Source organism: Denticeps clupeoides, chromosome 4 (assembly GCF_900700375.1).
Source record: "Denticeps clupeoides chromosome 4, fDenClu1.1, whole genome shotgun sequence".
In the NCBI taxonomy this organism is placed as follows: domain Eukaryota; kingdom Metazoa; phylum Chordata; class Actinopteri; order Clupeiformes; family Denticipitidae; genus Denticeps; species Denticeps clupeoides.
Genome location: NC_041710.1, coordinates 31,801,797 through 31,828,606, shown reverse-complemented (window position 1 = coordinate 31,828,606; position 26,810 = coordinate 31,801,797). Strand labels below are relative to the sequence as shown.

Genomic DNA, 26,810 nt, shown 5'->3' with positions numbered 1-26,810 from the left:
GTCCTCTGCCTTTAACCATCACCCTTAGTGAACAGTGACCCGGGGAGCAGTCTGTGGGGACTGTTTTTTGCTCAGAACCTTGGCAGTTTGGGACTCGAAACAGCAACTTTATGATTCCGTTTGTGTGACTTGTAGTGTCATCCTACAAACCAGCTCAGCCAGGCCCATGTTGTTGCAGCACAAAAAGAGCAGAAGCCGTTCAGGCAGATTGTACTTACAGATCTTACAACATTATCTGAGAGCCACACACTGTTGAGAGCCTGGGCCTGCTTACTGCACACTACATTTCTACCCTCACAGGCCCCTGGTGAAATAAAAATGTACTAATTAACTGACATGCTGTGAATACAGATGCATAGGAGATGGATCACTGCTTTTGACATTAAGCATGGTTGAGCGTATTAATTGTTCTAACAGTATGAGTTCATATGAATTCTAGTGTGGGCAGGAAATATAGAATACAATCTCAGTGTTGCAGTGTTTCTGGATGCCTTTCGCTTCAAGTTTTAAGACATATAAATAAAATAGACATAAAATAAAACAATAAATAATAAACTGTTGTGTCAAAAATCAGGATGTCATTTTCACATGAAAAATGTTTGTATTACTTGTTAAGCGTGATACCAGTTATGAAATGTTCCATTAATGGTAAATTATTATTTAATGCACACAGTACATCAGTGTGGAGAAATGTGAAATAAAACGGCTTGTGGAAAAAAAAAAAAAGCGGAACCTCCCTTACAGCTGCGTGTTTAAGGCACACGCGTGCTGACGTCACCGGACGCACGCCGACGCGGCCACGCCCCCTTTGGCAGTAGCGCCCGGAGCCTCGGCGGCTCGGCGCTGCTTCGCTTCGCCTTCGAGGGACAGTTCGGGTCCAAGCGGCGGCTCCACACCGCCAGCTGGCTGACGGGAATACGGACGGACTGAGGGCAGGCGGGCATGGCGGAGCTGACGGGAGTTAGAAAACAGCAGCAGCAGCAGCAGCAGCAGCGCCGCGGAGAGGAGCCCGAACAGCTGCGCGGCAACTAACGCGGCCGCGGCAGGAACATGCCCAGCTGACGCCCGTGACGAGCTTAAACGCGCCCGGTTCCTTCTGCTTCCTGTTTGTTCAAGTTCTTGTTAAACGCGGAAAAAAGTGGGATTGGACGTCAGGTGACCGAGGGCGCCAGGCTATGGGGACAAACCAGAGCAGCCCCAGCAGCAGCGGTCGAAGCAGGGCTTATTCCGGCTCGGACCTGCCCTCCAGCAGCGCGGGCCTGGCGGTCAGGTACGTCTACGGCGCCGCGCCTGACGGCTCCGCGGGGGCCGCCTCGGCCTCGGCCCACCGGCCGGGGTCTGCCGGGGCCAGCGGCTCCGCGACGGCGGCCGCCAGACCGCAGTCGGCCATCAACATCCCCAGCAGCGGGGCTTTCGGCTCCCAGGGGTCCGGTGGCAGCTCGCCGGAGGAGGGCGCCGGGGACCGGAACGGGTCGAGCGCGGGTCACGGAGGACCCAGGTTGTTGATCGGATCTTTGCCATCCCACTTGTCACCTCACCTGTTCGGGGGTAAGAAATAAACAGAGTTAGTTTTTTTTTGTTTGTTTGTTAAATGTATTCATATTGCCTAAGTGTTGGATATGCATGCAGATGTGGTGGCCTAGCGTTTATGGAAGCGGCCCCATAATCAGAAGGTTGCGGGTTCGAAACCCGATCCGCCAAGGTGCCACTGAGCAAATCGCCGTCCCCACACACTGCTCCCCGGGCGTCTGTCATGGCTGCTCACTGCTCTCGCAGGGTGATTGGTTAAATGCAGAGGACAAATTTCACTGTGTGCACCGCGTGCTGTGCTGCTGTGTATCACAATGACAATCACTTCACTTTCAATGTGTGGCCCAGGCCGGGCCAGTTGAACTGGAATGAAGTGGCAGCTTCTGCATTCGCGGGTTTATCAGCACCAACAGATCTGTGTTGCTGCTTGTTTTCGTGCCCGGGGCTTGCGGTCCCCACTGCTTCCCGTTACCAAGCATTACCTATTGTTTTGTCCTTCCTGAACCAGCAAAGAGGCATGAGGGCAAGTTAAACAGGCTTTACTCTTATTTACTGTTAAGCCTGCTCGCTGGCAACCTGGATTGGCCTGGTTCTCATCGTCCTATTGTGCCAGGCGCTGAGATTACGTCTGACTGGGAATTTAGCAGATTAGGTTTATGTTGTGGAAAAATAATGAAGAGAGTGAAAAATCCCTGTGCCTGCTGCAGTTATGTGTATATTATGCTGTATTTTTTATATATGTCTTCTAGCTGTGGCCTGGCGAGTATGGAAAAGGTTGCTGGTTCGAATCCCGGTCTGCCGAGGGCCACTGAGCAAAGTGCCGTCCCCACACGCTGCTCCCCCGGGCGCCTGTCACGGTTGCCTGCTGCTCACCAAGGGTGACTCTTGAAAGCAGAGGACACATTTCGTTGTCACCGTGTGCTGTGCTTCACAATGACGATCACTTCACTTTGTTAATTTCATTACTGCTGCTCACATTGCGGCATTGTAGGTATTTTAATTTGGATCATTTGTGGTTAGATTTTATGTGTTGACCACATGATATCTTTTCTGGAAACTTCTGGACTGCACCTTGGTCCGACCCACCTCTCCATCCAGGACTGAAGCAGCGAGGCCATTGCCGCATTGTTCTGCCCTGCTTTACTCGTCTCTGTCCAGCCATGTCCATTTACAGCCTGATTCCTCCAAGGTCAAACTGGTGTGGCCTAAATAATCTCTGCTGAGCTTTTGGATTTTTCACTGTGTGAGTCTGTACCTGTGCATCCTGGGGCAGCTGGGCGTCATGGTGGAATTCCCCCAGATGCTGCTGCATGTGAAGACAGGCCTGGTCTGGAAATACAAGTCAAGCAGAGCTTTGTTGTCATCTCAGCCATGAACATTGCAGCACATTAGAAGGTTCAAGAAGGCTATAACAAAATAGGAACATGGCATCAACAGTGGGTGGGACTATAAGCACAGGGGGACAGGCAGACCCGACAAGTACCGCTTTTTAAAATCCAAACTTTCTTTGCGCACCATACGAGTACTATATTTCACCTCATCAGCATTTTTACATCTCTCTCGAATCACCTGAAGACTATTTTATTGTTAACATTACATTTAATCAAACCAAAGCAAATGTACAAGCAGCAAATCATACAAAAAGAATAGGTACTATAGACCAGTAGTCCAATCATTTATCTCACAAGCCCGACCCGAATTTTAGTATTGATGAAAATCTGCAGTGGGACACAGTGTAGTGACTTTATTAATACGAAGTGAAGTGATTTTCACGTGATACACAGCAGCACAGCACACGGTGCATGCAGTGAAATTTGTCCTCTGCATTTAACCCTTCACCCTGAGTGAGCAGTGGGCAGCCATGACAGGCGCCCGGGGAGCAGTGTGTGGTGACGGTGCTTTGCTCAGTGGTACCCAGGCAGATCGAGATTCGAACCGACAGCCTTCTGATAACAGGCCCGCTTCCTTAACCGCTAGGCTACCACTGCCCCATGATTGGCGTAAGTGTGCATGTTGCAGACGTCTGCTGAATATTTTTGGAATCGAGTATTCTGTCGATTTTTCATTGATTAATCGGATAAATCATACTTTTGCATTTTTAAACAACTCTGTCAAAAGTGTGTTATGCAACATGAAAATCCTCTTAAAATGAACAAGCAATTGGCTGTTATTCCTCACAAAAAGTTTTTTTATTCCAACTCAATACTTTTATTCTTAGATCAAAGCTTAAAACCTTTGGGTTACTGGCTCCAGGACTAAGCCCATTTAATCAACCTTTCTGTGAAACATTCATGATGTATAAAAATTTTTTCCTTAGTTTTATTTTAATAAAAAAAGGAAAAAGGGGTGCACCCCCTGCTATAGCCCATCTGAGAATAAAGAGGAAAAAAAGTAAAAAAAGATATAAATAAACAATTCAAATATTACTAGTAATCCAACTTAAACAATACAGTTCAGTTTCCAGTTGTATCCAGATTAGGTAGGTAGGTGGAATGTTTGTCTTGTGTGTACAATGCATGTGCAAGGCTGCGCCGTTGTGATGCACTGTGGGGAAGAAACAAATGCTATAAACTCACCCAAAAGTTGATGAATTACATGAGTGAGTTCTCATGCCTTATCATGCCTCGTCACTATTGACTCATAACACAAATAATTACAAATAATGTACGTTCTAAGAAGCGCTAATGTTAGTTAGCAATCATAAAAATACGATACCTTGTAGAAGCTGAGTCCGCTTGGAGAAGCGTGGTTTACGTGAGGATTTGTTTGGTTAAGGTGCTGTAGTATTGATGAAGTACTATTATGCCAGGTCCGTTTTACAGTTTTAAGCCAGGTCCATTTTACAGTGTATACACTGCACAACGTTGTCCATGCAGTGTAAAAGGGTCCCACACTTCAGACATTTTATGCCTTTTATGCACACTGGTATCTTCATTTTCCACCAATAAATCGCGCCTCCTTAAATCTTTGACCTGCGCTTCAGTTAAAACAGTCAGTGTAGAACAATGATACCAGAGCCGTGTAGCTCGGTGGGAGCGATGCGATAATTCGTCACCAAAGTCCATCTATTAAATGAAGCCTTGAGGCAAAGAATTTTCCTTGAATAATTTTTTGTTATCGAATCCTTCGAGTTATTCGAATAATCGTTTCAGCCCTAGATGGGTGTTAGCATGGGACTACTGGAGGTGCAAATTAGGGATGGGATATTATTAGGGATTCACACAATATTCCTTACTGAAATTAATCTCTTAACTGACTCATCTGATTCAGGAAACTTGGGTTGGTGGTGGCCTGGCGGGTAAGGAATCAACCGAAGGCCTGAACATGTTGTAGCAAATATGAAATATCTCAATGCTGACTGCATTTTTATTGTCCGTGCTATGTTCTTTAGTCACCTCAGAATGTGCAAGTCCATAGTAGTGTTCACTCTGTCCTCTTCACGCTCTCCATGAGCTCTCCATGAGCAGTCACTGTGGCAGCAAGTTGCCAGTGGTTGTTGCATCTCTGGAGATGTGGTGCCAACCTGTAGAGCAGTGGTGTGTGTGTGTGAAGATCTGATGTTGGTGTAGACATGTATTAACGTGCGGATGTAATTTGGGCAGGACAGATTTTATATTTGCCTGGTTGAAATCCCCACTCAAAAAATAGTTACGTGGCACGTTGCAGTTCACCGATCACTTTGTACACTTTGTGAACATTAGTATTAGTGTTGTGGTGATGTACACAGCCGGAATAACAGTGACTCTGAATGGTCTACTTAACTGCCACAAATTCCCATGCAGTCTGCTTTCCCAATTTGCATGCGTCCATGTATTAACATGCCTGTGTCTGCTGGTAAATGAACTGCAACATGCAGCCAGTAGATTCTGTTTCTGGCTGTTCTGTAAAAGAGTAGGTCCCCTTTTTGTTATCAATGTATGAGCTCTGCTTGACCTTTTGAGGTATGACGTTAGATCTGGCACCAAGCTGTTACTTGCAGATCTTTGAAGTCTATATTATTATGTGCAAACAACACAATCAAGCCAAAGTAAGTAATTAATCCGTAAGTAGAAAACTCAGTACGCATACAGTGAAATCTTGTTCTCCAGGACCATAAGTGCAGCATTGGACATTACAGGAGACATGAGACAGGTCATAATAATAATTTACACTAAACATGTATACAGCTATAAATAGAGAATATAAACAAACCTAGATTAAAAAAAAAAAAAAGATTGAGGAATCCTGCTGGAGCACATGGGATTTTTTTTTTCTGTCTTGGAGTGGCATATGGTTACTGCAAATTGGTGGGTCAAATGGCAGTCTTTTTCTGATTTGTTCTGGATATTCGGAATATTGAAGCAGAAAGAAATTGCCATTTGGACACATTAAGGACGGACGACGAAGGAGACCATGTCATCGCTGCACTCTGGTTACACACTTTCTTGGTTACGTGAGATGCAGATGTCATGTCTGTGTGTGATTTTTAAAGAGGTTTAATAATAACCATTTGCAAAAGAGCAAACCCGGACGAGGTAGTAATAGTCAACCACAATGTGAGACAGGCTATTGGTCCAGCACCAACCAGTCCATGAAAGAAAGAAACTGATTGTTTTTGTCATTGTGAAACACTGCATCACAGCACACAGAGGCATGGTGAAATGTGTCCTCTGCATTTAACCCATCCCCTTAATGAGCAGTGGGCAGCCGTGAATGGCGCCGGGCGCCGATGAACCTCCTACCTACATGCACCTTCATTACTGTGGTGGGTCTGATCAGCCAACCCGATACAACAACAACAACATTTATTTCTTATAGCCCAAAATCACATACAGTATGTCTCAATGGGCTTTGACAGGCCCTACAGTTGACACCCCCCACACTTGACCCTTCTGCACACAAGGAAAAACTCCACACAAAAAAACTCTAGGAGAGAGAATAAAAGAAAGGAAGAAACCTTGGGAAGGAGTGATACAGAGGGGGACCCTCTTCCAGGGTAGAGTGAGCCTGCAAATGGTGTCAGTGCAGGATTGGGGATGATATAATAATAATAATAATAAGTCCTACAGTTGTAGGGTTGGAGGAGTCCAGGATGTAGTCAGTGTCATGGTCAACATGTTGAAGCCGTGCATTACTGGGTCAGGAGTTCCAGAGGTTCTGAATGTCTCCAAGTTAGGAAGTCAGTCACTGAGGGAGATTTTCAGGCTGCATTGATTCAGCTTCCCTGGTTGCATTTCAGCACATCTGGAATGGAGGCTGGTGGAGTTGACCCCGGGACAGGCTGGATTTGCTGATCTCGCGGTTTTTTGGTCCTCCTTTGAAGTTCTTGGGCTCTCAGCTGTGAGCTCTTAAGTCATCCAAGGCTTCTTGTTTCATGACTTATGGCCTCTTTTCTCACAGGTTTCAAGTGTCCGGTTTGCTCCAAGTTTGTCGCTTCCGACGAAATGGACCTGCACTTGGTGATGTGTTTAACGAAGCCCAGAGTAACATACAATGGTGAGCATAACGGCTTCTTTATATCACAGTTGAAATCCATGTATGTATGCCGTGTGTGAGGTTTAGGAAGGTGCATTGTAAAGTGCGATGAAGTGGTGGTTGACAGTGAATCTTAATGAAGGTTCCACCTGTTCATGCATTTTACAGGACGAGAACCTGAGAATGCCATGATAAGAAAGAGAACCGTTAGCACTATATAAGTAAAAAAAAAAACTGCAACTTTGTTTTATGATAGTTTCCCTTCTTGTCTTTTGTAAATCTCAATCTTTTCTTCTTTTTGTCCCACCCTTACTCTTTCTCTAATGGCCAGACTGGCTCTCCAGTGTCACTCCGTCCTTCTGTCAGAGTGTTAACATTTTAATCATGGCTGTTTTTACAGCACTCTGTCCTGCTTTCAGCCATTGTCAGATTCAATAAGTAACACAGGATCACCAGCAGAGCCAGGGAATGTGTTGAGCTCATAAGGGATTATCTTGGTTCAAAATCACAGTTTCTGCTCTGAGTACGAGGTAAAGCAACAGATTGAGAGTTAACCCCTTTGTGCACTTGCCAATTATTACTCTAAATATTGTCCATGTCTTTGGGCAGCAGATGAAGGTGTAAACTCTGTTCAAACCAAGACAGAATCAGGATTCAAATTCTATGTGGCTTTTGACTTGGCACTTGGCACTCAACATTTAAATGCCTTTGCACTGAGGTCATCCTAGTTTTTCTAGCTTTACTATTTTCACATGCACAGCTGAATATTGCTTTGCCCTAAATCTACTGTACGCTTGATATATAAAACCGCTTAGCATCCTAGTCTTAACATACTCATTGTGGTCAGTATAAAATAATTCTCCTACCATTTACAATGTACACTTACAGATACATAAAATAATGTTCACCGCCTAGTGTCTCCTTATGTACTGTGGGAAGAGACAGCTATCCATTAGATGGGACTTGGATGCGTTCTGCATCTGCTGTGGTGGCCTAGCGGTTAAGGAAGTGGGTTGCCGGTTTGAATCCTGATCCGCCAAGGTACCACTGAGGTGCCACTGAGCAAAGCACCGTCCCCACACACTGCTCCCCGGGCGCCGGTCATGGCTGCCCACTGCTCACTCAGGGTGATGGGATAAATGCAGAGGACAAATTTCACTGTGTGCACTGTGCTGCTGTGTATCACAAGTGACAATAACTTCACTTCACTTTACTTTAAATCCACCACTAGGGCAGTAATACACAAATGAGACTGGCTAATTGATAAAAACTGGAAAAATTGCTTACATTTACATTTAAGGCATTTGGCAGACGCCCTTATCCCGAGCGACTTAGTATATGATAGTATAATGGATGTTTAGGAAAGATATTTCATTTGTTTTCTATAGTGCTTAAATTCTCAATGACAGTTTACAATTTCATATCTACAAATGTCTAATGGACTGGCCTATGAACCAGAAGACCACAAAGTCCCAGGTTCAAACCCCACTTGCTACCATTGTGTACCTGAGCAAGACACTTAAAGTGTCTCCTGGGGGGGACTGTCCCTGTAATTACTGATTGTAAGTCGCTCTGGATAAGGCCATCTGATTAATGCTGTAATTGGAAAATACATAGCAACATACTTAAGAAATTCAGCTAACATGGCAATGGAAAAGAATAAAACAAAAAAGGATGCAGTAAAGACAAGACAATAGTGGATAAAGCAGGAGACTGGGTTTTGAGGGACTTTGAAGGATGGTAGATTATCTGATGTGGGTAGGGAGGGTGTGACCGCTATGAATGCTCTCTCAGCCCAGATTTACATTTACAGCATTTATCAGAAGCCCTTATCCAGAGCGACTTACAATCAGTAGTTGCAGGGACAGTCTCCCTGGAGCAACTTAGGGTTAAGTGTCTTGCTTAAGTGGGATTCGAAGTGGGATTCGAACCCTGGTCTTCTGGTTCATAGGCAAGTGTGTTACCTACTAGGCTACTACCAACAGTAGCCTAGTACTACCACCGGTGTTTCAACAAACATGGCTGACTCGTGTTTGTTGAAAGGTGGTTTGTATCAGTGGACTGCAGGAGTAGGCATGGGTGAGGATGTAACACTGTAGAATGAAGGGGTTGAGAAGGGAGGAAGAGCATTGGTCGATTTGATTGTGAACAATCAATTTGCTTTTTATTATAGAAAAGAGTTACACTTATGGGTGGTGAAGGAATTGGAATGGGTGTATGTGGATTTCAGGAGTGTTGTTGGAACCAGACAGGATAACAGATGTGTTCAGGGTTTGTGTACAAACTCTCCTCTGTCCAGCAGTCTATGTAGAAGAGGCTCTGAGTCTTCTTGTTTCCCAGCTTCTGAGTCACATCCAGATTTTCTGGAATCCATAAAATAGTCAAATTAGCTAAACCTCTGTGCAAATCTTTCTCTCATGAAACCTCCTCCACACACACTATCAGGATCCTTGCCCTACTAGGCATTTCACACCTAACTCCACAGGTACCTCTATGTACACACACACACACACACTTCTGTACATACACGTGTGCACACTAAAATATTCAAATCAGTTATCATGCAAAAAATGTGTTTGTCTATAATGTAGTGCTGCACGATTAATCTAATCGCAATCGTAATCGCAATATCTGTGTGATTACATGAACACAAAAAGCTGCGATTTAAATGTGATGTGTTTGGTCACATGACTTTCGATTCGGTTCAATGGAGACCTCAGATTCGTGACTCACATAGACATATGGGTACACGTACGTCAACATCGGCACCATATTGCGATAGGCTGTGCTGTGGATTGAAGCATATACATGTCTATGGAGAGAAGTGCATAAAAATTCCTCACTCTTGTGCTGCTTGGGGCTGTACAAACCGCTGTACGCTCCAAACCAGATCCCGGGGGATTACATTTCATAGGTAAGGCTGGACAATTGTTTTGAATAAATTTGCCCATTATAAAATCCAGTTTTATAAGTCTTAACCTTAGCTAAGATAGGCTAAGCTAGCGAAGCTATTCATTCCTGTGTTCAAGTCAGCCTCCAAACAACGTTTTGGCTAAACGTAGGCATTAACTATTTAGACAACTTTTTTCAAACTTTGGTTTCCTAAAGAAATTCACCTCAGTTTACAAATCTTAACCTTAGCTAAGCTAGCAAAGCTATGCATCCCTGTGTTCAAGTCAGCCTCCAAACAACGTTTTGGTTAAACGTAAGATCTATACTACGGGATTTTATAATGGCCAAATATAATGAAAACAGTTTTTTAGCCTTACCAGGGTTTGTCGTTCGACAGTAATGTTTTTTAAAGTAAAGACTTTTTACAAGCAAGTGCCCTTTTATCATATCGCAATCGCATATCGCAATATTGATCTCAATTTTCCAGTGTAAAAAAACTCCAGGAGGACACCATGCCTCCCATAGCATCCAGCCATCTTCATCATTGAAATGCTACCCCCACATTACTTTATACTTTGCTTTTCTTTGGCTTTTATGCATTTAAAATTATTTGTTGTATAGCAACCTGGTTCAGAGGCAGATGTGGTGTATGTCGCTGGAAGACTCTGCTTATTGGCTAACTGAGTATATGTGTCTGTTGCCACTAACCTTGATTTAGTGAGATCAGGAGAGGTGAGAGGCAGCGTGCGAGTACAACCTCCACTCCTGTAGATGCCGCTGTACAGCTGGATACATTAAATTGCTGCCTGGCTTTTCAGGCAGAGTGAAATTGCAAAACACGACACACCAAGCGATTGCCATTATAGCGACCCCTACATTTAATTTGTCACCAAAGTTTATCTATGATCATACCACGAGAACTGCATTTCTCCCAGCGAACTCTGAGGTTCTACAAGTGATTCCTAACTGGTTTGTAGCTTCTTTTATTAATCCCACAAGTGGGAAATATACAATGCTTCTCCAACTATAGGGCTGGGCATTTTTTACGATCGGTAAAATGGCTTATTTTGCGAAGCAGACCAATCAGATTTAAGCGTGGGCTGAATTTTTTTTATTAAAATAAAACTAATGAAAAAAAATTTAGTTTGTGAAGTGGTATTTAATTTTCCCCCCCATGTATCATAAAAGTGAGCCAATAAGACTGAGAGGTTGGTTAAATGGGCTTATTTCTGGAGCCAATAAGCCACACATTTTTAACTTTGATCTAATGAAAGTGATGAGTTTTAATATCCCTTCTTGTGAAAAAAGTAGGGCTCCAGCCATTCCCTCTCTATACAAACACACAAACATTACATGACATTTGAAAGTATCCTGATAAGCATTATTTGCAAATGGACTTCAAGTTACTGAAGCAAAAGATATTTAATTCTTCACAGCATAACTGCTGTTATATGTTCATTAATATTTATGTTAAATTGAATCCTGAATACACATTTCTTTTCCTTACCTAAAGGAGTACAGTACTGAAACAATTTATTGGAATGGATTGTGTATTTATCCACCGCTACTTTTTTGAAGCACTACCCTGTTGACATGAGACACTCCCTTACACACCAGTACAGACTTGCTCTAATGAGTGCATGGGCATATATATCTTAGTTACAAAAATGTCCCTGTCTCTTTCTCTTTTTTTAGAGGATGTTCTGAGTAAGGACACAGGCGAGTGTGCCATCTGTCTAGAAGAGCTGGTACAGGGAGACACCATTGCCCGTCTGCCCTGCCTCTGTATCTACCATAAAGGGTAAAGATCGCCCTACTCAGTCCTGTCTTTCTCTTTGTCCACCCATTTTCACTATGCAAGTGGTTTATTTTACATTTCAGCCCCTTGTTGGTTTTCTTGTCATATCTTCCTTAATGAAGCTGTTGTGCCTCTTTGCTTCTCTCTCTCAGATGTATCGATGAGTGGTTTGAGGTGAACCGGTCTTGTCCAGAACACCCTTCAGACTGATTAGACTAATTCACCCAGGTAATGCAGTGAATACATTGTTTTTCAAGGCATGTGGGTGTTATTAGCAGATACCGAGTGTTTTGAGTCAACATGAAACATGAGTTAGAGGTCTCATATTATGAACATTTTTGCTTTTATATCGATCTTATTGGCCCCTAATACTGTAGCTGAAGTGTCTTTTTGAAATTCAGCTTTGGTGCAGAATTACAGCCACTTTGATCCAGTCCCACAATAAGATTTCCCCAGGACGCGCCATCTGTAGCTTTATATGCTGAGGAGGAGAGCGGCTTATAGATAGTGAGCAGGCATTCACGGAAATTACGTCATCAACACCATTCACCAACACCAATGTTTGGCACAGACAGGAAGTCGTGTCAACGTTTTTCCAGAAAAAAATGTATTAACCCACTGGTTCTTCAGAGTCTCGCGTGATTGGATGTAAAAATGAGCACAAATGTGTTTTCTTGGTTCAATCACAGAGCACTGCAATGCTTTGCATGTTTACAAGCCATGACGGTCAAGGGAAAGTATTTCATATTTTAGGGGAGGGGTGGGAAATTCTCTGGGCGGAGAAAGCATGAGAAACGCGGTGGTAACCTTTCCCGTTATGACTACAAAAGGGGAAAAATTCCAGATTCAGCAGTCTGAGCTGCTGCTCTCTGAACGGTGAATCAGAATAACCAAAGCTCTCTTTACACCAATCGCCATTTCTAGCCACTGCAGGACCATAGACAGGCTGGGGGAATTCGTATTAATGTTAAATAATCTCACAAAGTGAAATTTTCATGATTGGGGACCTTTTGAAGGGGAGAGGGAAATTTGAGCAAATGGTCAATGACAACCACGTCCATATCTATGACTGTCGTGTCCATCTTTTTTTATACAAGCGGATACACAATGGATGAGGCCAGCTGGCTGTAAAGGAGGTGAGGCAGACACTGCCTCCAGAGAAAGGTCTGGCCGAAGATCCACTGAGAGGCAGGAAGTCCATTCAAGTCCATATTCCATATGGCAGATCTTTTGATACCTAATATGTTTCACTAGATGATGTGCACTTTTGATGATGAGCGAGTGTGCAGGAGTGAAACAAGCAAGGACAGGCTTCCAGAATGAGAAACAGCAACTTCGTCTTCACAAGGAGCTGACGTCCATCATGACCGCACCCGGCAGCTGAAAGAACCAACACTTTCTAACTGTTCCCTCCTTCTGACTTTTTCTTCCATTGATATGATCGATCTGGAGATGTTTGAAATTTAGGTATACTTCAGTCCATCAACGACAAACTGAAAGTTTGCCAATCAAACTTAGAATTTTCCCATCAACAAGTAGAACATTCAGCATCTACCAAACCACCATTAAGATGCTCACTGATGATATAGACCTGGTCTTGGAAAAAAAACATATTAAACATGCAAAACACAAGCATGACAACCTGATTTTTTCTGGCATCTCTGAACACACCTGTCACGACCCAGAAATGATGTTAAAACACTCAACAGAAAAGTTCCATCCTATTGACCAATTTGGCAGTCAACAAGGTTGGAACATTTTAAATGCAACTGGAAGTGTGGAATGTGTTTAAATGCAAAAAACTTAAAATAGACACAAAACTTTATCTCATACTCAGACAACATAGACAAAACAATAAAAGTGGTAACCTAATTGTGACAGACAAAAAAAACTCTAAAATCACCCCACTTCAGTCTGTCCTGGCACAACAGCTACTCTAGCAATGACGGTCATCATCACTGTGTCATATGTGCGTGTTAAGCATTGCATACAATCGTCACTTCTTCACCCCCTCTTTATTTCAGATACTTGTCATAAATGTACACAGGTGCAATCACATGCACATACAGACACACCCAACATTGTTCTGCCAGTGACAATAACACCAAGAATAAAAATCATATATCTGCTTTTATACAAGATATCTACCTCACAGAGGCAGACTCTCTGGATTGGCCAGACATGCTGTTGCATATATGACTAAAAAATAGCCTCCTCCTTATTAATCTGTAAGAATAGAACATTTTGAATGCTTCAACATGTTCCTCAGCCTACTCATATTAGACCTCATAATAATCCATGGCCTGTCCACTAATATTTCTTCTCTTCTGGATGTAGGATTGTCTGATTAACCATGTTTTTTCTTAACTGTTAATTGTTTTAGGAGGTTCCAGAACAATTTTCAGGAAAAACTGTCTGATATTCTGAAATTCTACCATCAATTTAAATTTAATTGCTGATGGTTATAAATATCAGTCAACCCTTGAGTAAACCCCACTAAAAGTAAAAACGTTTTATGGTCAGCCATGGAGAAATTTAAGAGACCAATCTGTTGTGAAAAAATCTAATATGGCAGAGATGGAAAAATGAATAAATAGCTGAATATTTACTATAAGGCCATTACATATGCCAGGCATACACACTTCTCCAAATTGAAAATCTGGAATAAACCAAAAATCCTCGTGTCGACTGTTGACTGGGTAAGTGAATGTGCAGAAGAATTTTAGGAATATTGCCAGAGTGCACCTGTTTTCTCAAGGCAACACATCTGTGCATTTATTACTTGTAGGACTTAAATTCAGTATTTTAGTACCTTATCTCTCTTTAGTACCCTCCTTTTTATTGTTGCACCTTTTAAAGTTTTGTTTTAATTAGGGCTGTCAATCAATTAAAACAATTACCAACAGAATTATTGAAAAATTAATGGAAATTAAATTAAATGCAAATTTACAATACTTCAGTTTTAGTTTCCGCCTAAGGGACGATTCAGATGCCATGCCCGGAAACACTGTGAACCACGTAGTAATCTGGTGTGCCTGGTTTTATAATACTGAAAAAAATTCAGCCGCATTGCAAACACACTCCCTTGTTTAATCACCTTGGCAGCCGTGTGTCTCCATTTGGAAATAATGTACATGCATATTCAGCAGATGTGCAGTGGAAAGGCCCTAAAATTCCTTCACTGTACGTCTCCATCTTTAGTTAAGAATGTCTTTGGCTAGAATGAATTTTGCATACATCAGACCTCACATATGATGTAAAAAAAAATGAGCTGCATTGAGGGCGTTCATTTATTTAATTTATTGAAGTGGTTTTATTTTATTATATTTATTTTAGCACTGTTTTAGCACCTCACTACTTCCTCATGCAAGTTTATGAGATCTAGTGTTTCATTGTTTCCTGTTCTTATTCCCTTATTATTTCCCTTTTATTAGCTGGTGATGGATGGAGGATGCAATTGTTGTTTTTTAATGTAAACACTTAGTGTTACGTTTCTTTTTATAAGAAGTGCTATATAAAAGAACTGCACACAAAAATCCATTTTCCACCAGTGTCTGAGTGCCTGGAATTACTTAAAAAAAGAAAGAAAGAAAAAAATTATTTAAATCCAAGCTTTGACAAGTCATTTCATTTTGCCCAAGAATGCACTTACTGATCAGAGTGAGGATATATAAAAGCTGCCGATATTTAATGCCAATCCTAAAGCCCTTGTCTAATTGTTCTAAATTCTAAGCTTACCAGAGAAACTTTTGTCATGAGGGCTGCTGCTACTTTAGTGCCATGTTTCACTTGTCCGATTCCAACAATGTGGAAAAGCAAACCGTTAAAGCAATAAAATGTGCTATTCACATTGCATCCAGCTAGCAGCTGGATGTTTCTCATAAAAAGAGCAGAACTGCAAACCTGTCCTCAATCACCTGCTTGGGCTGGACTGGTCCAATTCTCTTTATCCTCTTTTTTTTTATTTCAGTGTAGGTTGGGTAAAAGGATGTAGCTTTAAAGAAATAACAGAATTTTCTTTCTCTGTGGGTCCACTTCAACTTCAACTAATAAGAAGCTGTAAGAGACAGACATTAATCAGAAAGAAAAAAACTGTCCAATCACATGAAACAAAACACAACAATTATTGGCTGTGAATAAAAGTGGGAGGATATTTAATTTTAGTCTTCAATTATGCTGGAAACTAACAAATTAAAAATCAAGGTTTTTAATTAAACCTTGTGATATATACATTTTTATGATTGAGAGCCAGCTAACCGATACACTATCTTGCTAAAAGCAGAGGGACACCCCTCCAAATCATTTCCACAGGTGTATAAAACCAAGCATGTAGGCATGCAGACGTCCTCTTCAGACATTTATGCAATAAGTCCATTCATAGTGAAGAGTTATCAGGAGCTGGGCTTGGCCTTTTGGCTCAACCAGTTCTACTCACTGTAACTATTATGATTTATAGTTTGGCAAAAACTGCCTGCATAATGAGGAGGTTCTGCTTTGAGTCACAGCATTCAGCATTTAACAGAAACATTTGATATCCCAAAAGGTTTGGCAATATAGTGTATATAAAATAGCACGCAGACATAAAACACTTGGAATAATGCAGAAAGACATTTCATACAGTAATCTTCTATTTTTTATCATTGAAGCCCCTTTAAAAATTCTGTGTAATTATGTGCCTTTGATCAACATAACTGCAATAACTGTGAAAGACCATTATTCTTTTCTTACTGTGGTTTTCTCATTTAATGTTTTCTATAATCTACTGTGAATAAAACATGAGTTTATGAGATTTGCTAATCGTTGTATTGTTTTTTATTTACATTTACACAGCATTTCATAATTGGGTTCATATAATTGATTGTGTTTTTCAGAATTGCACAGTTTTTTGTCATTAGTAGGACGAACCCAAAATTATGTTCCAGGAAGAGCATGACAAATACATAACGACTGTTATGGGCAACTTGGCCAGTTCAAATTGGAAATCTGAAATGTTCAGCAGACAGAAAGCGGAAGCAGATCTAGCACATTATGTTACAAACGGTACTTTCACATTTTGAAATTTCACATTATGGACCATATGAAAATCTAGAAGTGTATCAGAATATGTCTGAGACTGTAACAAAAGGATAAAAAAATAAACAAACTAGCATTTCTGGCATTGGTCAAATGCTTACAATCACAAAATGTTCCCTTGGCAAATTACATGAAGTGTAGAATTCTACAATCTAAGTTCCCCATACAGTGGGACAAAAATATGTCAGCCACCGATTGTGCAAGTTGTCCCACTTGAAAGATGAGAGAGGTCTGTAATTTTCATCATATGTACACTTCACCTGTGAGAGACAGAATGTAAAAATAATAATAATAATAATAAAATTTGTATGTGGTGCATACAATAAGTATTTATCACCTACAAACAAGCAAGTTTTCTGACTCTCACAGGCCTGTTACTTCTTTAAGAATCTCTTCTATCCTTCACACGTTACCTGTATTAAGAGAGCTCGGACCACAGTAACAAAGGTTAGTAACACACTATGTCATCATGGATTAAAATCCTGCAGCGCTCGAAACGTCCCCTGCTTAAACCAGCATGTCAGGGAGAGCGTTTTCAGATGAAACGTGGCTGCATTTAGTTTTGCTGTCTATCACAGTTTAAGTGTACCTATGATGAAATTTACAGACCTCTCTCATCTTTTTAAGTGGGACAACTTGCACAGTTCGTGGCTGCAAAATGCTTTTTTTGCCCCACTGTATTCATGGATAATTAACTAAAATGATGCCCACATTTCACGGTGTTACATGACACATGCACTGTGAGCACTTGAAGCTGTGTTTGCTTCTCAGTGGAAGCGAAGTCTAGGTTCAGCCAGGAAGGACATCTCTTCTTCATCAGATATCTGATTTCCTTTTATGCTGTGGAATGGAAATAATAGAGGTATTCGACAGTATTCCTAGAGACTATTACACCAGTGGTAGCAACAATGGTAGTAAAACAGCACTGTTAAGTTGAGCGCTCATAAAAGCATCAGTTGAAAATATTTTTCTGCTCCTCACTTGATTTCTTTCAGTGTAGAGTTCTGAGACATGCCCTTCGCTAGCATTCTGGCTCCGCCTGCTGTCAGCCGGTTATCAATCAGCCTGCACAGAAACATCAGTCAGTGTTTGTTAATGAGACCACGTCCAGCGTGTACGTATATGTGTATGTATAACACTGCAACACATTGCTTCCTGGGACAGCCTTACATCATGTGAGTTAGTGCTTTGTTCGTCTTCATCGCTTGTGATAGGTCGGGTGCTGCATCATCGGAAATTTCGTTCTGAATAAGCCTGTAGGGTGGTGGTTTTGTCAGAAACACGCACACAACAACTACCTCATCGCTAAGCATATCAAACATATAAACAAATAATCATATGAATTATGTATATATTCAAATGAATAAATGGATTGCGACAGGGCCTCAGGACATCGGACCACAAGCACACTTCCTTCTTCAGAGCGTTTGTATGTACAGTCAGGTGTAATATATACAGTGGGTACGGAAAGTATTCACACCCCATTAAAGGTTTCAGTATATGTTATATTGCAGTCATTTGCTAAAATCTTTTTTTTTTCCTCATTAATGTACACACAGCACCCCATATTGACAGAAAAACACAGACTTGTTGACATTTTTCCAGATTTATTAACAAAGAAAAACTGAAATATCACATGGTCCTAAGTTTTCAGACCCCTTGGTCAGTATTTAGTCGAAGCTCCCTTTTGATCTATTTTTTGGGAAAGATGAAACAAATGTTTCGCACCTGATCTGAATACTTTCTGCACCCACTGTATATCTGTAACAGGGTGGAGTCAGGGTGGTGGTTGGGCTAGCACAACCACAATTATTATTGTTATTATATTTTTTTTACAATTGTATAAATGAAAATGGAATGGAATGGAATTGAGAAGCCCAGTATTTGAACTCTCATGTAACTTTCCATACCTTGCTAATTGTATTACTTATGATGCAATGCACTTGCAATGCAATGTATTGATAGACAAATTCAATCTAGAAAGCCACCAAAGAAGGATTTATATGATCTAAAAAGAATGCACTGATATGTTATTAGCTGTGACAACCCTACTAACATTATTTTTATGAAACAGACATGATCAACAGTACCAAAAGATATGAAGACTTTGGTTTTCTCCCAGAGCTTCCGCCAAGCTTCTTCCACCAAGGGATGTAATTTTGTTGGCTGAGAGACTAAGAGGCAAAATACATACAATGTTATATTAATGTATATATATATTTGCAAATCTAGAGAGGAAGCACTTTTTAACCACTATTTAACCACTATTGTGGGCAGTCTAAGGCACACCTGAGCAATATTCATGTTGTATAATCAGTACCTTAATATGCCAGACCTGTGAGGTGGGATGGATCATCTCGGCTCAATAGCACAGATTTAGACAGATTTGTGAACAATATTGGAGAGTAATGGCTCTTTTGTGTGCATTTACATATGTATATACACACACACACACACACACACACACACACACACACATCTTCTAACTCTCTTCTTATCATTTAAGACTTCTGATATTGGTCATCAGTAAACTGAAAGTACAGGCCAAGTGTGGACACACCTTCTCATTCAATGTGTTTTCTTTATTTTCATGACCATTTACGTTGGTAGATTCTCACTGAAGGCATCAAAACTATAAATGATCACATGTGGAGTTATGTACTTAAAAAAAAAAGTGGAGACCTGGCCTCCACAGTCACCGGACCTGAACCCAATCCAGATGGTTTGGAGTGAGCTGGACCGCAGAGTGAAGGCAAAGGGGCCAACAAGTGCTAAACACCTCTGGGAACTCCTTCAAGACTGTTGGAAAAGCATTTCAGGTGACGACCTTTTGAAGCTCATCAAGAGAATGCCAAGAGTGTGCAAAGCAGTAATCATTCATAGTTCTGATGCCTTCAGTGAGAATCTACCAACGTAAATGGTCATGAAAATAAAGAAAACACATTGAATGAGAAGGTGTGTCCAAACTTTTGGCCTGTACTGTATATATAATTTCTCAGACCTCACCCAACTCTTTCCTTAAATCCTGATCCAGAATAGCAAAGACATCTAATTATTGGGCCGAAAGCCTCGGTTTACCTTCTCTTCTCACCTGAGATTGGTCAGACTCATGTGATTCTTCAGGGCTTTAGCAAACGCATGAGCTCCCTCATCTCCGATGGCATTTCCCCACATACTGACAAACACGAAATACATGAGCCCTTTAAAATATATAGTACTATAATTCTATAATAAGACAGTACACTTTTAGGCTGAGACATAGAACTTACCCAACATCAAATATTGATTTGCTCCTCTGGATGGCACTGGCCAGGTACTTTGCACCTATGCTGGTGATCTTGTTGTAGCCAAGCCTTGGAAAAGTGAGAGAAATAAATCACACAATTAACTGGGGACCAAGCAGTGAAGCAGCATAGAAACCCATCTTCTGCCATGGGAGTGAATGGCAGACCCTACAAATGCAAATTTTAGAAATGAGGAACATTTTTATTTGGCACATTGCCATGATGCTTGTGCTTTTAAAACTCTAACTGTAGAATTTGGAGGTGTTCTCATACACATTTGTACCATGAGGAAATTTTGGTAAACCTAAATAATAGCTCCCTTTAAGAGCATAAGATATGTTAAATGGAAATAGTAAAGGAAATCTTATAAAACTGAATTGAACGTGTGTGTGTGTGTGTGTGTGTGTGTGTGTGTGTGTGTGTGTGTGTATATATATATATATATATATATATAATAAAAAAAAAACATGGTTCAGGTCTAAAGATTAGTCTTTTATCAAGATGCAGCGATTTGAGAGCTATGTCTATTCTCCTCACGCAATATAAATTCATCTCAGAGCTGTTTGAATTTCCCCCTGGCGAAATCTTACTGAACGATAATAATATACATAATATTTTATGATGAATTTTCATATATTACATTTATATTAATTTACAATAATTTAACAATTTAATGTGACGTTACATACCATCACTAATAACCATATTATTATTTTAGATAGTAATTAGCAATCATTTTAAGATATACCATGGCTTGGCATCCAACAGAATTATCCAGCACAATTTTGTTTTAATGTCAGACCTTCATTACGCTTAAACTCTGGTCCTGTGGAGAAAAGTGCTTGGAGATAAGTCAGCATAATGACAGCTATTTTCATGTGGGAAATGTGCTGCGGTATGATGACACCAAGTTTATCCTTTGGCAACAATTCCAAAGGGTACGTTTGGTGCAAAAACACTTAATATCATCCAAAAAAAAATGACAGTTTTAAAACGATTTACTAGGATCAAATGGCATTTGACACTGGTATGTTACTTTTTTATATCCATTGTACAGTAGTGCATGTGTTGTGCCTCTAAAACAGTCTTTATATTTAAATTTAACTATTTACTACATTTACTATGCATGGCTATACATTTTATCCCATTTTATTTTATACATTTTATTTATTGCATGACTAGTTACCCAAAATAAAGGTTTAAATCTTTAAAAATTGTTCATTTATGAGTGTACTGTAAACTCAGAGTTGGTGAGCTTAATTTACCAACTTTATTTAAATTTGTTAGTTTGAGATATTCATTAAAATACTGGAAATATTTGTGTTTCATTAATAAAGAAAAATATTTCTGATTAAAAATCAAAAATATTTCCATTCCATTTGAACTGTAAAAAAAGAAGAAAAAAAAACAGTGACGTGCATACTTGACTGTTCTCAGACGAGGACACTCATCAATAATTTGAGCAACAAGTCTGGCTCCAGCATCTGTGATGTAATTCTTGTAAAGCCTGTTAACCAAACACAAGAGTGATCGAATGAGTCATGGTTTGTGAGTCTTTTAACCAATATATTCGGCACTCTCCACCATGTGCCCTTATTTGTATATGGTGTTTTTAAAATTGTATATTGTGCCTTTCTTTTTAAATTGTATTTATACTCTGTATTCGTTACTGTTACTGTTTTTGTATTTAATGTTACTTGTATGGGTCAGAGAGTAACGTAATTTCAATTCTCTGCATGTCCTGTACATGTGGCAGAATTGACAATAAAGTTGACTTGACTTGACTAATTTAATTTACCAACATACATACTCACCCCAATACTGTGACCACCTTGTACTTTATTAGCTCCTCTGCAAGCACCTCAATGCTGCTATCTGTGATCTGATTCACACAAAGTCTACAAGAAAATTTCAAACAATATAATATCACTTTTTTAAAGACGCTATTACTTTGTGTGTCTTCAGGAATGTTTTTTAGCCAATAAGCCTGTTTCCTAGCAGCAGCTGGGACAAGAACCAAGCTAGCACAATCCTATATGGTATATATTGATCATTTTGAAAAAATTCTGTGAGAAGAATTATCATATCAGTCTTCACATTTTAGTAACAAATTTTATATAGTGACATAGTTCATCAAACGTGTATGAATTAAAAGTGAAAATGATCAACCACAGTATTTCTTTCTCACCTCACCACAGTCATTTTGCCAAAAGATGGCCTGAGCTGCTTCACGCCATAGTCACTGATGTTGTTGTTGTCCATGTCCACTCCTAAACCTTTGCCATGGTGATGGAGCACAAAGTTGAGGGCGCTGCAGTCAGCTGAGTAGATGTTGCAGTAGGACAGTTTAATGTAGTCGGCTGAGATTCTCTGTGCAGCCAGCTTGGCCACATTCTCGCTGTTCATCTCAAAAATGCACCGTAGCATCCAGAGGAAGCTGGGCATGACATGGACCTTTGTGCCTTCGTTGAATGTTTCGTGCCGAGGAAGGCCGTGAAGGTGTGACTTAACAGCAGTTGAGAGGTAAGACTTCAGGATGGCTTGCTTCCTTTTCATCAAGGTCAAAGAAACCATATGTTCCATGAGACGACTGTTGGACTTTGACAACAGGCCACACAGGAAGAGGTTTGCAAACTGCAGGTGCTCGTTGGTCTGAAACAAATCATTTTCTCTGGGACGTGAAGGCCAAACACAGGAGAAACAAGGGAAATGAGTTGTCCTCCTATACTGACATTTGGTAAAGAACTTCAAGATCCCAGCAGGGGCTATATTTGCATCCAGAACCAGAGAAAAAGCAGCAAGAAACGACTGCAGTGTCATATGGAAGAACTCAAAGGTTGACTGTTCTCCACACGCATCGTAGTGGCTAATGGGCCTCAAGAACCCCGTCTGCAGGTCATCCTCTCCCAAGCCACAGTTTCTCACCTCCTCAATGCTAAACACAAATCTACTCTTCTCAATACCTTGCAGGGCAAGCCGGGAAAAGGCAGTCAGTCTAGAGGCACCAGCCCTGAAAGTGTCAGCAGAGCACCTGGTGCTCTTCTTCAGCAGACTAGGCGTGGACGAGTGACTGAGGAAGACCTCCGAGAGGAGCAGAAAAACACTGGTGAGGGTCACAGAAGCATCTGGTAGCTCAAACACATCATTATATAGCCGCCTGAGGTGCTTGAAGCTCTGAAAGATAATCCAGCAGAAGAGGGGGATAGAGCAGAGACTGCAGAGGTGGGGGCTGGCGTCCAGCTGCACAGTGACGAGGTCCCTGTGTTCCCTTTCTGGAAAGTGCAGCATAGTGTAGCTTTTCAGCTTCTCTGGGGAGAAGCCTTTAAGAACGACCCTCTTCCTGATGACCCTGCTCTGAATTTCAGTGCCCGTGCGTGCAGTCAGTACCTTCAGGGAACCTTTAAGTAGTTTGCCACTAAGAAGATTAATGAGAACTAACAGCGGGTGGGTCCGTTCCTCTGGTGAAACCACCTCAGGTACACTCTCCAGGTTGACGTCGGCTTGGATCTCATCATACCCGTCAAATGTAAACAGAACAGTCTCTGGAAACTGAAGGATATAGCTGAAAACGTCATTGTCAGGATCCAGGTCTGGGTAGCAGTTGTGCTTGAAGATGAGGTCCTTGAGGGAAATCTCATCACTTTCTTTGAACGCACTGAACATTCTGCAGCGGAACTTAAAGAAGAATTTGGCCTGGGTGTCAAGTTCCCTCTTAGACCAGAGATTCTGCAGTTTCTGGAGAAGGATAGACTTGCCTATACCTGCATCCCCTGTAATAAAAATGGTCTCTGCCTGGGGGTTAAAGACCCCCCTCTGCCCTAAGAGCTCATCCAAACTGTCCAAGTGGCCCATGCTCTCATTGCGGTCGTCAAAAAGCTCCATCTGGGTGTCTGTGTACATGTCTTCAAGTAGGGACTCTTCCTTCTGAGAATAGGAGATGATGAAACGAGTGTCCCGGCCCAGGTCATTCCTCAGCTTCTCACAATACTTGCTGACTGAAGAGAGAAAGGACTTTTAGGATCTTCTATCCCCATTCAAAGGATTATAAATGACTGACATTACTAACATTTCTTGAAAAGCTTCACGAAATGCAATAAATTCACTTACTGGGGTCAGTGTTAACTACAGGTATATGTTGAAAAGATTCAGAGGGCGTATATTGAATATTGTTCAACCAAGGTCTCAGGTTGATATATGCATCATAGGCTTCATGGAGTATGTGAATGAAATACTCAGATGCTTCCTCTCCTTTGCTCTGAACAAGTTCCAGGATTTTCCGCACCTGTTCAAAGAGAAGATATGTTGGATTTGAATACATTTAGCAGATAAAAATAAAGATTACACATGGCACCTGGCACTGGAGTGATCGTTTTGGTGTTGATAATCTGTGACAATTTAAGTGGCAAAGGTTTTCGCTGTGTTCCAGGTCTCCAGTGCTCAGGCCTACCATAACTGGTCCAATAAAGGGACCATGTCAAGGGACCGGTGACAGGGTTGTGGTGCTCGCTGATGCACGTTAGGGTTGCAGGCTGCCCTGTGTTTGCTTTTATTTTCCACACTACTGATAATGGAATTTGCTATATTTCCTACAAATATTTTCATAATGATTAATGTCAGAGAAGAAAACACAAGTCACAAAAGCAACCGATAAAGCAGTGCTTTCCTTTTCAGCCCCAAATCACACAAAACACACATAAAACCACCAAAACCTAATAAGTAACTTTTTAAAAGTGTTTCTTTTATCCTAAGTTGCTTCCTCTGTAACTATTTATTCATATCTAAGCACTTTTCTGTCTGGTACATTTTAGCCAAGCTAATCATTTGACAGAATGTGTTATATGTGAATAACTTATATTTAAAACTATATTAACAAAATTATATAAACATATATAAAACATTATTATTAAAACTATTATAAAATATGAATATACACTTAAAAAGTTATAATGAATATATTTTAATGAAATATAATATTCTGTAAATATAGATAATAACACATACAAAAGAATACCAAAAAAACATGACAAGTCATTCTGTGAGATGCCTCATAAAAAATATTCATATAGTGTGGTTTGTGCCAACAACATGGTACTGCTGCAGAGGTCTGTGGAACTACAGCGAGAACAGAAAAAGCAGAAAGAAATTCTAACCCTAACACCCAACAAGAAGCATGCATCTGATTTCTAGGCGAAAAAGGGAATGATTAATCGAGTGGAAGGGGGAGGGCATGCAGGCGTGCCACGTATCACGTATGGAAGTCAGTCACCTCTCTTCACTGAGCATTCAGACGATGGCGGCATGAGCAGTGTTGCTTCATACCTGAATGTTGCAATGCAAAACACACACAAAACTGCCAAAACTGCTAATTGTAAAGAGTTCCTCAATAAGTAATTTTCCTAAAGATATCAGACAAAAAATATATAAAATTGTGCTGGAATCATCTTCTAATCTTATTCTAAATTAATGTATTTATTCATAATGGCTTATGATGTGTAATTTTAACTGTGTTTCCACCAGATGAAAAATCATGGCACATTTTGCACAGTTTATGGACATGGTTAAAACAAGGCATGCAATCTACCAGTCAGTCTACGTCCCTGCCCTCAACTATAGTCATGAACTGTGGCTAATGTCTGACCAAGGACCCAGATACAATCGTCCGAAGTGAGGTTTCTTCACAGGGTTGCTGGAGAATCCAGGGGAGCTGAGGTGCTCTTTCTCCATCTGCATGGAGATTTCCCGGGCTTCCTCCAGGACTGGCTGGGGAGTGTTGCTGGGGTGAGGGATGTCTGGTCTGACCTGTTCAACCTGCTGCCTCCGCTACCCTCATCTGGACAAGTGGGTGGAAACTGACTGACAGACTGATTCTCATTAAGTAATAAGATCCTCCCTCCCTCCCTCCCCTTCTTCATCTCATGGCACCATAAGCTGCCAACATCTCTGTCAAAATCGTCTCAGGACCATGCCCCATAACAAACCAAACATGCAGAGAAGGTTTTTATAAAAAAAAAAAAAAAAAAAAACAGAATTTCTACATTTCTGCAATGTTTGTTAGGTGAAAGCAGGTCGTTTTGGAAATGTGACACACACAGGATTACTGTAAAGTAGCCTGGGCCCAAAGGCAGTGAATAAATCCGTACGAGATATAAAAGCAGCGTACCTGTTCAGTTTTAGTGGTGCACCGCTGTACAATTTCAACATCTTCGGTGCAGACGAAGCCGCTCGAGAGCAGGTTGTCCAGGATGCACTGGGTGTTCTTCACCTGCTGCACGAGCAGCTCACGGTGCACCGTGAGAAGTTTCAGGTGGGAGACAGGACCTCCATGACCTCCAGGCTTTTCAGGACCCTCAGGACCTCCTTGACCTTCATGACCTCCAGGCTTTTCAGGACCCTCAGGACCTCCAGGACCCTCAGGAGCCGTTCCCATTCTCCTTCTCAAGCTGACGGAAGTGGAGAAGAAGCATGTACAGCATACCACAGTAGTTTCTTAAACAGTTAACACTCACAGTTATATGTTTTCCACAACTTTTAATCCAACCAGGACGTTTATAGGCCTGCGTTCACATTTCACTTGTAAGTCCCTGTAAATCGCAAACGGTCAAAAACAATCATTACTGAAGTATGTAGATTTACCTTAAATTATAACCAAGCTTTTCACTCTCTTTTCCCACAAGAGCACCATCGGGTAACAAGAGCACCATCCCGCGCTTAGTGGGACAATATGCTTTAAAACGCACATTTAATATCGATAAAATGGGACTTTGTTCTATTGTCGCTCA

General features: G+C 41.1%; 2 protein-coding genes across 5 annotated transcripts; one reads left to right on the top strand and one right to left on the bottom strand.

Annotated features, from left to right (window-relative positions):
- The first annotated feature begins 793 nt into the window (after positions 1 to 793).
- Positions 794 to 16,461, top strand: znrf2b (zinc and ring finger 2b). Of its 4 annotated transcripts, none has more exons than XR_003749439.1 (6): positions 794 to 1,548; positions 6,910 to 7,005; positions 11,572 to 11,677; positions 11,827 to 11,902; positions 12,772 to 12,810; positions 12,929 to 16,461. XR_003749439.1 is itself a non-coding variant. In XM_028975417.1 (5 exons), exons 1-4 carry the CDS (start codon positions 1,176 to 1,178, stop codon positions 11,882 to 11,884), a joined length of 633 nt encoding a protein of 210 aa, XP_028831250.1. In that variant the 5' UTR covers positions 794 to 1,175; the 3' UTR covers positions 11,885 to 11,902; positions 12,772 to 16,461. The 4 variants fall into 4 exon arrangements, 2 of the variants coding, with proteins under 2 accessions (XP_028831250.1, XP_028831251.1); XR_003749438.1 differs by having other exon boundaries at positions 12,772 to 12,838; XM_028975417.1 differs by having other exon boundaries at positions 12,772 to 16,461.
- On the bottom strand, positions 15,841 to 26,810 carry nod1 (nucleotide-binding oligomerization domain containing 1). Its single transcript, XM_028975416.1, has 12 exons — positions 26,665 to 26,810; positions 26,192 to 26,471; positions 24,139 to 24,313; positions 22,220 to 24,026; positions 21,846 to 21,929; positions 21,455 to 21,538; positions 20,017 to 20,100; positions 19,839 to 19,922; positions 18,838 to 18,921; positions 17,918 to 18,001; positions 17,729 to 17,812; positions 15,841 to 17,587 (listed from the first exon to the last, which is right to left on the bottom strand). Exons 1-12 carry the CDS (start codon positions 26,730 to 26,732, stop codon positions 17,515 to 17,517), a joined length of 2,991 nt encoding a protein of 996 aa, XP_028831249.1. The 5' UTR covers positions 26,733 to 26,810; the 3' UTR covers positions 15,841 to 17,514.